Source organism: Hippocampus zosterae, chromosome 5, assembly GCF_025434085.1.
Source record: "Hippocampus zosterae strain Florida chromosome 5, ASM2543408v3, whole genome shotgun sequence".
In the NCBI taxonomy this organism is placed as follows: domain Eukaryota; kingdom Metazoa; phylum Chordata; class Actinopteri; order Syngnathiformes; family Syngnathidae; genus Hippocampus; species Hippocampus zosterae.
In genome coordinates, this window is record NC_067455.1 from 9,584,729 (window position 1) to 9,596,320 (window position 11,592).

General features: G+C 40.6%; 2 protein-coding genes across 2 annotated transcripts; both read left to right on the forward strand.

The window, feature by feature from the left end:
- il6r (interleukin 6 receptor) lies at positions 1–7,315 on the forward strand. The gene is made up of 10 exons (XM_052066202.1): positions 1–225; positions 1,556–2,032; positions 2,867–2,990; positions 3,469–3,647; positions 3,729–3,898; positions 4,459–4,603; positions 5,340–5,395; positions 5,814–5,856; positions 6,068–6,173; positions 6,596–7,315. Exons 1-10 carry the CDS (start codon positions 144–146, stop codon positions 6,849–6,851), a joined length of 1,638 nt encoding a protein of 545 aa, XP_051922162.1. The 5' UTR covers positions 1–143; the 3' UTR covers positions 6,852–7,315.
- Positions 7,316–7,455: 140 nt separating this feature from the next.
- Positions 7,456–11,064, forward strand: LOC127601174 (RIIa domain-containing protein 1). Its single transcript, XM_052066248.1, has 4 exons — positions 7,456–8,341; positions 8,415–8,491; positions 9,881–9,927; positions 10,327–11,064. Exons 1-4 carry the CDS (start codon positions 8,261–8,263, stop codon positions 10,395–10,397), a joined length of 276 nt encoding a protein of 91 aa, XP_051922208.1. The 5' UTR covers positions 7,456–8,260; the 3' UTR covers positions 10,398–11,064.
- The last annotated feature ends 528 nt before the right edge of the window (positions 11,065–11,592 follow it).

Below are 11,592 nucleotides of genomic sequence, written 5' to 3' on the forward strand. Positions count from 1 at the left end.
CACAATAACGTGTCTCAGAGGAAGTTTGTACACTCACGATACAAATTGGACTTCCAGTGCAAAGACAGCCAGTTGGGTCCACAAGCACGACTTTTTTTTTTTTCTGGAGACGATGTGAACATTTTGGATTTTCGGCATTGAAGATGTGCCGTTTTCACTCCCTGCTGTGGATTCTATGCGCCGCGCCGGTAGGCAGCATTTTCCGGGGGGCTTGTCCGAAAAAAGGTACATTTCCACCAAGCGTTGTGCTGTCTTATTAAGCAAGGAATTTTAAGTCGAACGATTGAAAGCATTTAACCTTCGAATATACTGAATAAAATACATACCGTCGAGGTCGGCTGCTTCTCTTACTTTAAGAGCCAAACAGAACCTATCAACATAAAAAAAAATGTCCAATCAATTATTAAACAACAGAATATAATTTAGGTATGCTTAACATGAAATAATATGATGCTCAAACATAAAAGCTTAGGTCACTCCTAAGACCCGAACTCTTGCAAGGCATGCATTTTTATTTTATTTTTATTTTCTCTTTGATATTTAGGCTAATTGGGACCTGATGAATGTAATAACAAGGAATCATCTTTTTACTTGATGTAACGTCCTCGTAAGTGGACGCCAGGCCCTTATAGTCCAAAATTTAACATTATAGTCTTGAAAACCAAAGACGTCATGTCCACACATGTGGACGCCAGGTCCCAAGAGTTAATAATATAAAATGATAATTAATAATATAACATCATCTTAAATAAACTGCAAATGACAAGTGGAAGGCAATTGACTTACGATTTCGAACAATTTCTTTTGCATTTATCTCCCGTTAATTTTTTTTTTTTAGCCATTCCAGCTGTTGTGTGTTTACCCTTCAAAAATGGCTAAAGGTCATTTTGTGTCAACATCTATCTCTCTCTCTCCCCACAAACTCTGCAATGTGAACTTAAAAGGGGTCAAGGTAGTTGGTTATTCAAATAAGAGAGAGTGCATTAGGAATGTGGTGCACAGAAGCAAGAAATTGAGAATTTAAAGAGGAAGTACACATATTTGGTCATCCTTGTGTGGAGGGGAACAAAATATGTCCAGAAACTAGATCAACTTATGTAATGGTCATTCCGCAATGTGCGCTTAACGTATCCAAACCTTAAATCTGTCAATCCTGGCCCAGATTTACTCTCACCCTATTTGTAACCTAATCCTAATTTTCAGAACACCCCGATGCTACACTTCACGGTAATTTACGCCAAAAGGTATGTTTGGTGCGAGCAACATCCAAAGGAACACCATGGGCGGTGGTTCAATTGGGGCCTTTGCCAATGCGGAGGGAATTATGAACAGTTCCATGGAACATCCGTAGCCATTTGGGAGTTCTTGAGCCTTACAAACTCAGTGGACAAACAAATGTCACATGTCCAGAAATGGCAATATCGTTTTTTTCCTCAGTATGTGGCCTTGTAAAGTTTGCGCTACGCCAATTCGTATAAATTAAAACAATATTCTTTGCATACAGTCTAAAAATAAACAATCATTTCTACCATTGCCTTGCTTGTTCTCTCGTCAGAGGCTCCTCCTGGAGTGTTGGTGGTGTCCCCCGGAAGCCGATTACTTCTGTCCTGTGATGGCGACGTGAGGGTGGATGGAGCAAAAGTCAACGCGGACGCGTCTCCTGAGACGCACACCAGCAACGGAGATTTCAGAAAAAAGGATTTGAACGCAACGAAGGAAAGAATTCACCAGCGTGGTGGACAAACATCGTTATCGTTATCATCATCCTTTCCCGCACATCAAGTGGTCCGGGCGACCGTGACACCTCTGGAGGGCGGAAACGCAAACGGGGGGACGAGGGTCGTCAAAGGGAAGTCCAAATGGAAGTGGAACGGGAAGACGGTGGGGAGAGGACACTGGGAGTCGGACGGCTTCGCGTTGGGAAGAAGTGGGACGCAGCTGTCCGTGACTTCGGTGCGGCTGAGGGATTCTGGGAATTACACGTGTCAGTACAGAGGTCGAGTGATGTTCTCCTTGAAGGTCATTGTGGCAGGTGAGTTAACATGGTGTTGAACGAATTTGTGTGGGGTTTTTTTTCTGTGATTGCAACACCCACATAATTTCCGTTCGTCATAATATTCAGTGGCAGCTTGATTATCAAAGTTTTTCATGTTATAAGCATTTGGTCATGATTTCTTTTTTTGCTTTTTGGCGTGACCCAAAATTCGAATGATCTCATGACGCTGCTGAGTGAAGTGAAAATAAAATTAAACAAAAAGGATCAAATAAGATATCCAGTTTACTGAACAGGATAAACAGTCCAACAAAATGTGAACACTCGTAAGCAGCTGCTGTAGACCACAACTCACGCCCAGACACTCACAAGGACAACAACCAACTTCAGCTCTTAGATTACTTTTGTACTTTACATTCTCTTTGTTGCGTCTTACTATGTTTTGGACGGTGCATACGGCAAAAAAAAAAAAGATATTGGTGTTTTTTGGGGAACGCATGAACGACATTTCAATTCATTCCAGTTAGAAACACCGATTTGATATATTGTAGTCTTAACCTCCATGTTTGAGTTGAACTGAGGTCTCCTGCAACCACACCTCATGCGCATGCCAGAAACCGTCACTGCCTGCACGTCACGCTGATGATTAAAAATTGCTGACGTGGCCAAGAATCTTGTTCAGGCTTGTTTGGTCGATCCTCAAAAACATCATTTATTGCAGTTTAATATGTGGCACAAAAGATCTTCCCTGCGCAATGCCTTTGGGAGATGAATTACAACATTTATCATGCCGTGCGTTAGCCGCATGATAAATAAATATGGCCGCATGATGTCACGCTTTCATGAAGTAATTGGAGGGTTCATGTGCTGTAGATCCTCCAGAAGTTCCCAAACTGTCCTGTTCCAAAAAGTCACCCAGCAGTAAGATCCGCTGTGATTGGACGCCTCGGAAGCCATTGCCGTTACATCCAAACTGCTCTCTCTTCATCAATAAAAGGTAAGAGTAGGAGCCGCCGTTAAAGCGTAACGCAAGTCACGATAATGCGAGTTGAACGTGAGCGCCAGCGTGCGGACATTGGGCTCCGGGCTGGTGTCGCCCGCTTTAGAGTGCCTCGTTATTGGGGTGTGCAAAAGCTTTGCAGCGCCCGGTGTTTTGGAGCCATTGGGTGGTTGAAGCAAATATTTTTTTTGGAAATTCATTTACGGATTGTGTGGGCCTAAGAAAGACTGTGGACAATTTCCACAGGATTTGAAAGTGGGAAGAAAGGCTTGCTTTTCACAATTTCAAAGCGGTATTGTAAAAAGGAAGTGATTTTTTTTTTTAATCGTTCCGATTTGGCTGGGATGTTCATAACACTCTTGACTTTGCTGCGTTTGCCAACACTTGAACGACAAAGATGGCAATGGAGTTATTTTGCAAATGTTGATTTCCTCCAAGTCTAAACGAGCTTCTCCTTTGTCTTGTTCTGGCCCAGGCCCAGTGACAGATTCCAGCGTGTTCAGTGCTCCTTCTCCTCCCAGCGGTCCCGCTGCTGGTGCGTTCTGGAGCACGACGACGACGAGCTCAGGACACGTCACATGGCCTACTTGTGTGTCACGAATATGGCGGGAAACACCACCAGTGCTATTTTGTCCTTTAGTCCTTTGGACATTTGTAAGTCCACACCCTTCTCGCCAGCTCACCGCAAAATGTTTTAGGGCTGGGGGTTTGAAAGTGAATTCTATCCTCCTCTAGTGAAGCCTGACCCTCCGTCAGCTGTGTCAGTCCAACAGGAAGTGGGACACCAAACCAGGATGAGAGTGAACTGGACTTTCCCTTCGTCCTGGAAGTCGCAAGATAGCTATTATGAGCTTAAGTATGAAATCAAATACCAGCCCGTCGACTCGTCGCCCTCGAGTGTGCAGGTACACAACAACAACAACAACAACCGCTACCGTATTTTCCACACTAAAAGGCTCACTGGATTATGAGGCGCACCTTCAACGAATGGCCTATTTTGTCATTTTTTTCATACTTTGGGCGCACTGCATTATAAGACGCAATCTCCAATGCATCCACTAGATGGAGCTACGCTCGAGGAAATGCCAACAGAACGATCAGATGTCACACAGTTCACTTAACCAACAGCAAGTTATAACATTGACTGGTTAATGTTTAACTCTCTTGCCGCTGCTCTATTTCTGTGCTCGACTGCATAACCGATCGCCTGAAGTTTGAACTCTGCGTTCTAAGCACGCCTCTCGCCAGGGGCCATTTTGGGGTCAACATATTCCCGTAATAACCATCGCATCGGATTTTAAGGCGCGCTGTGAGCTGGATGCTTTTAGGTGCGCCTTTTAGTGCGGAAAATTAGGTACATCTCGTGAACCTTAACAGAAATCAAATAAAATCAACCCGGTGTCAGATGTGGGAATATTAACGTTGAGCTCATTTCCAACAATTCCTGTGTGTGCGTGTGTGTTAGCTGAAGCCAATCAAGGGCCGCCGCTCGTTCACGATCACCGACGCGATTCCAGGCGTGGAGTACACGATCCAACTCAGAACTCGGGACGAATTCGATGGACTCTGGAGTGGCTGGAGCGCACCCGTCTATGGAAGCAGCTGGATTGGTAAATTACAAAAATTTAAGTTTTTCTTTTTTTTTTTTTAATGTACGAAAATCCACACGGAAGCATCTTATTGAATGGCAAAATATCCAAATGGATGTGTGGCTATGATTTTGGCGTCCTCTCAGAATCCAGCACATTGTGTTCTACAAGCGTTGGGGCTTGCGTTTCCTTCCCGCATGTTGGACTTTTCCGAAGAGCATTCCAAAGAAAGCAGAGTTGTAAACATGTCTCGGCACACGTACTTGGAATTCTAATTGCTTCTCTTCCTCTCTTTGTTTCTCTGAAATATGTTTAAAAAAAAACAAACATTATAAATGTAAACCACCCTCTCTGCCTTTTCAAGGGTAATTATTTTTTAATCCAGTTACTATACTTGCATATATAATTACTTTTGTATGTACTTTTCAGCCATGATTATTGTGCTTGTGTGTGATCAAAAATTCGATTTTGTGGATATTTGATATTCTGATTTATTTATTTTCATAGTTAAATTGAAAAAATACATACTGCATGATGCAAATTCATGAAATATAATCCAAGGCTAATTGCTGTCCGTCTCCATTTTCTGTACCGCTTATCATTACTAGGGTATTGAACCGTTTTTCTTTCTTCTGTTGCGATACTCAAATCTGTTGTGATGGTGAATTTTGGATTTTCGTAAACACTCAAAACGCAAATCATTAAAAAAAACAACAACATTTTAATAATATTTTCCAATCTTCATGTTTCATTTCAGACTCCAGGACAGAAGAGCCAATTGCATTGCTGACTGAAGAACTGATGAACATCACGGTAAACAAGTTGGTTTGATTGGGAACTGATTCCTGACAGGAGTTTTTTTTTTTTAAATTAATGACTACAGAAAAACACATTCTAAAAAGTTTCATATCAATGGGATACACTTTTAAAGATTCACAAGTCTGTACTGTGGCCTCAGTGTAAAAAAAATAATGATAAGTCTACAGAATAATATATATTAAACCCAAACAATCAAAACCAGTCCTATATGACTCTTCTTGAATTTTCTGAAGCTAAAATTGAAATTGGAAAAATGACGATTTTTTTGTTTTTTTGTGTGAAAAACAGTTTTTTTGGTTTTGTTTTGTTTTTTTTTAATAACCAATTGACAATGGAGAGAAAGAGAAAGAAAGAGAATTGCAAAATCCCCCTTTTAACTTTTTTTTTTTGGTGACTTTGTTTCATCTTGTAGTTTCCCGAGTATGAAGGTTCCGGCACGGATGATCCATCTGAAGGTGAGTCAGCCTTGCAGGCATTCTTCAGGTCACTGAGTATGAAACGCAGGAAGACAAGTGTTGATGTTGAAAAGTTCCTTCTGGTTAAAACAGGTAGTTAAGCCACAAAAGCACGAGGCGCGCTCAGGAAACATGGCTCAACCTTCCTTTTTGCATACACCGCACACCCTAAAATGTACTTTTGGTGGTCATGACTCTCGTGTCTTTGCAGCACATCCCGAAGCCAGCGTCAGACCCAAAATAGTGTCGCATCACCTCGCGTGGATCTCCTGTTTGTTTGCCATCCTCGCCATGATTTTGTCCGCCTACTTGTTCAGGTAAATCTCAAATGACAGCGTGGGGGTACGTTCCAGACCGAACCACGATTGGAGAAAATGTGTGTTATCAAGACAATTGTGCTTGCCTGAAGCTTCATTTGACACGTCCAGCTGAGATTGACTGTAAAATTGATACCCAAAAAAAAAAAAAAAACTGAAAAAATTCAAACTTTGACAGCTCTAATTTGTCAGAGAGCGCATCTGCCCCATGGCCCAAATTCAAATTTTTGTACCACAGTGCCTATTAGTCTCTTCTACTTGCTCATAATTGCTCTGCATCTCTGTCAGTAGACTTCATTCGTGGTTCTAAACGTCGTACAAATTTGCAATATCACGGTAGCACAACAAAAAAAAGTCAATCATAATGTAACGGCACACTACTGAACAAACTTGTCATTTTTACCCTCCTTGTTCCACTGCAGACACAAAGAAAAATTATTTGCCAAAGTGCACAGTCTGAGTTTCAGAAGCCAAAACAAAGGACCCGCCCAGCCCAAACCGGCTGCCCCAATAGCGCCAGAAAGTCGAGCTTTGGTGACCTTGAGCCCCCCGTGTCCAAAGGAAGAGCCGCCCGTGGCCGAAGAGGAAGACGAGGGGGTCGAAAATGATGCAGAGACGGCAAGGACCGAAGCAATTCACTTCAACAATACAACCTATTTCTTCACCCAGAGCGAGTGATAACAGAAAATGAACTCTGAATGTTTATAACAACACCAGCAAAAGCTTGTACAGTATATGAGGTGTAACAATTTAGAAGGAAGACTGTTGGCCATGAATCCAATTGCTATTCTGTTGTAATATTTATTGTTTATTCCTTTTACTCTGTGCTACTTTTGCAAGCTTTTTACGTAACACACACACACACCGCACACAAAAAAACATAGGGAAGGAAAAATTAATGATTCGATCTTTTTCGGCCTTTTTACTTTATATAGTGTCAAGCATACAGCCTTTAAGCTACCGTGTATTTAATATACACCGCCATATTGTATCGTTAATCGATGGAATTTGTACCAAATGCTCTGTGTATAGTTCAATCAGTACGTGTCTGTCAAATATTTTTTTTCTAAAGTTTGTAAAATATCAGATTCATGGAATTTATGCACTGTGAAAATGTAAATATAAAGATTTATCTATATTAAGGTACTTTTTGTCTATTTTTCCCCCCAAAACAAGGATTTCCTACACTGTGAGTTTGTAATTTAACAATGCAGTGCTATCGGCCAAATGAGGTAACAAAAATATGATGTCAATATTATTTAAAGCTCTGGAAAGAAATTTTGAGATTGTTACAACATGATCAGTTTCTCAGATTTTGTTATTCATAGGAATACATTGAATGTGCTTGAGAGATTTTATCATAGGTTGTACTTTTTCGCCATAATTATCTATTCGCTTCTCTCCAAAAGTTTTTTCTCGTCAACTGCAACCTGGGCATTTGACAAGGAGGAGGTAATTTATAGTAACAGTCAGAAATAGCAGTTAGTCTTAGCGCAAAACTTTCAGGCTTCTGGTAGAAAGCAAGACAAACGTTAAAAAAACGACTCGTATTTGGTATTTTAACTATATAAAGCACTGAGTGAAACCTCTCTGTGAGAATTCTGATGTATGATATAAAATGAGATTTTTTTTACACTAGTATAAAAAGAAAATGTTCCTGACTTTTTATTTTATAATCCAGTAGTTCTCAAACTTTTGAAGTCAAGACCATTCATTGTTCGGACTGATGAGGCTAATTACCGTAAAAATAACCATTTTTTAAAATAGTTCAAAATGTAACGATTTAAATAAACATGCCTTTGTTGGTCTTGGGAGTAACGTTTCATGATGTACTCGTTTGAATATGTCGCTCAAAAGCAATTACATTTAAGCGTATCTATGATGATTGACACGGACGCCATGAAGTAATATCCGGTGTTTTGCCGCCCTCCTGTGGACACAACATGCAACCTCGGGCGAGCGTTTCCATAGCAACTGCTTTTGTGTCGTGAGCAGATGACCGCCATCGTTTTTTTTTCTCCCTTCAAGCGACTCAGCAGTAAGTTGTAACCTTGATTTGGCACTTCCAGTGTCCCCCACGAGTACAAATGTCTGCCCAAAGCGGGTTAGGCAAACTGGACGCGGGCGTCCTGAACGCCGAACAGCGGGAGACACTGCGCCAGTTCAAAGTAAGTCGCAAGGCAAACAAACGGCACCTCATAAACAGACGTCGACTTCATGAAACGCCTTCTTTGACGCCAGATCCAGACCAGGATCGACAATGAGAAGTACCTGATGGCGCATCCCGAGGTGGAGGTCATGGTTGAAGATTTTCTCAGGTTCGATAATTTTATGAATCTATTTCTGTACTGTAAATAAGTTCGTGGCAGTGACACAGACTTATTGTATTGTACTGTAATAATAATAATACAATACTGTATTGTATTACAGTATTGTACATTTTCCAAATTCGGTTTAAAATATCATCCCAATGTGTGAGCCACTATTCCCCACATAAAAGGTGAAAACTGATTTAAATCTGCACAAATGATTTATTAAGCAATAATGTTTGAGTAAAATAACTATGTACAGGCTTGAAGGCAAATTAAATTGCATGCTGTATAACTATAACAAATATCATGATCTAATGATGGTGGCAGACACAATTTGCATGTAAAAAACTGCATAATTAGGGGGATTACTTTATGTAAATAGTAACATATTTGTGTCTCTTGAAAGGCACTATATAAATCATGGGTGCCCAAACTTTTTGGACCGAAGATTACTTTTCGATCAAGTAACCTGACGGGATAGACCCTTACCGTCGCGCGCGCGCGCGCGCACACACACACACGCACACACGCCATGATGAGAAACAGCCTGAAACGGAGGCATGCGATGCACTTTTGCAGCCTTGTAACTATCGTAGCTCACACGTACCGTTTTAAAGTGCTTCCCTGGGCCCTCCTCGGTTCATATTCTTTGCCCGTGCCCTCGGTGAATTGTACACGAAGCAAACTCAGAATGAGAATAATGACGATAAAAGATAGAGCACAACAACTCTTATCACAAGCTGCAATTGCAGACTGCTGAAAGCTAACAACTTCTGCTGACGTAATCACGCGCCACCGTAAATTCAAGATTGACCTGCTTTATTTTATTTTTGAAATATTTATTTTGTGAAAATGTGACTGATAGGACTATTAGGGTGCAGCGTACATTAACACAAAAAATATATTACTAACATGTACAAAGACACACAAATGGTTGTTTTTTTTCTCCTTGACACTCCTCGGATCTACTTCGACCTGTCTTAGATTTACCGGTAGATCAGGATCGACGTAATGGGCACCCCTGATATAAATGTACTATTTAAATTTGATATTATTATTGTTATTATTAATTTGTGGTAGTAGTATGTAGTTATAAGTGCATATTTTTTCAGTGTGAAATATTCAGCAAAATAATTTCACGAAACCTAATTAAGTCTGTTTTTCAACGCAGAAATCCCAAAAAGCGACAGGGACAGAATTGTTTTCATAATGCGATGGGGATTTTTTTTTGGTGACATATGTACGCAATGTTATGTTGCATAGAAGTATACATGAGTCTGTAATTTTTAATGCATTATATAGGCATGTATGATTGTGATGAGACAATTATCTTTCTACTGTATCTATTTACAGTACCCGTATCTACTCAATAACTGCAAGGTGTTTCTTTTGTAGGGACTTGCTTCTGAAAAGGCCAACTCACATTCGTGCATTTGCTGCGGGTGAGTTACACATGCAAATGCTCATCATAGAAAATTAATTGCATTAATGTGCACAACCTGCGGCCATAATCCAAATTAGGCCAAAAAGTGGGAGTCATCCACAACCGCCCGCGACAAGAATAGACGTTTTTAGCGGAAACCAAAGGCATGGTGGCAAGTTTGTGTCCCATTTATGATGGGAAAAGTTTTGAAATCTTGAAAAAAAAATCTTGGTCTCTCTTTTTTTTTTTAATATTCCAAAAAGCTGGCATGTGAGCGGGGGTGTGTAGACTTTTTACATCAACCATACAGTCTTCATTTTGTCCGAGGACTACATTGGCCTCAAACAAAAAGGATGTTTTTTTTTAATCTATCAGGAGTTCCTGACTACTAATCAATATTTTCAATCATGTTTTTCAGATCATTTCACCAACCCTGACCTTCACATTGTTATTAACGCTAAAATGGCAACTATCAATATGGATGCATAAAAAGCTGTTAACTCATTTCGGAACCGCTTTTTTGTTGTCATGTGCTGTCACACTTCATGAAGCACAAAATGCCTTCTTGTGCAAACATGTGTTCCCTGTATTGTATTTCAGACAGCGTCACTGGAGCATTGAAGCCATGTTTGTGTATGTGCTTTAATAACTTATATTGTATGCCATTGCAGCTATGACCTGTACACGCATACACATACACAACTGGACGATCACACGCGCATACATATCCTTATTATCACCGTCTTCATCCCTCTGATTCTTTCCCCCCCGTGACGTAGTATTATCTGCAGAGCGCATCGGGGACCGTGCAGCTGGTCAGTTAAGCTGCGTCACGGTCGCCCCCCTCCATCCGCCCTCTCATTACATGTTATGTCTTGTGACTTGTTGTAACTGTCATATGCTTATTTATGTGCTTGGGTCTTTTTTTATCCTGGACTTAAATTATCCTCAGAAGAGGATAGTTCGAGCATGGTTTTTTTTCCCCCTCTCCCTACCCAGTGTTTTCCTTTCTGAACTCTGACTGTAAATTTCCCCATTGCGGGACAAATAAAGGATATTTTAATCTTAATTGTGTCACTGCATAGGTCATTCTTCTTTAGCATTTAGTAGGCTGACAAGAGGCAAAAAAGAATAAAGCTTGTGTTCAACCACTGGATTTTTGCTCCTTATTTGCTTAAAGGTACACTATTATTTGCTTAAAGGTACACTATTTTAAATTTGAATCAGAATCACTTAGGTGAAAGATATATTAAAAGTTTTTACACACACAAAGTATTTTTTAAGTTTAAAGAAGGAATACAACATCGAAAAAACAAAGGAGTTGTAATATATAGATCAGTGGTTCTGTGAATCGGTCTCAGGGGTTCAATGGAGCCTCTGCCATGCTAAGACACACTGAACTCAGTATTTCAATGAGTTATGACACACCCGCTTGGCCATCACTGGCTGCAGATGATCACATGACATTTCTTGTCCAATCAGTGCTGGGGGACTTTTGTGAATAGGCAAATGTGTGAATAGCAAACTGAGAATAAGTAGGGGTTCATTGTTTTTGAGGTTGTATATTTACATCCATCCATCTTCTTGAGCACACCACTTCTTTTGTCTTCGAACCTCCTCAGGGTCAGGCTCAGTGGCTTGTTACTACAACGAAGCTCCTGCTTTGGCTCCTGAACTCAGTTGG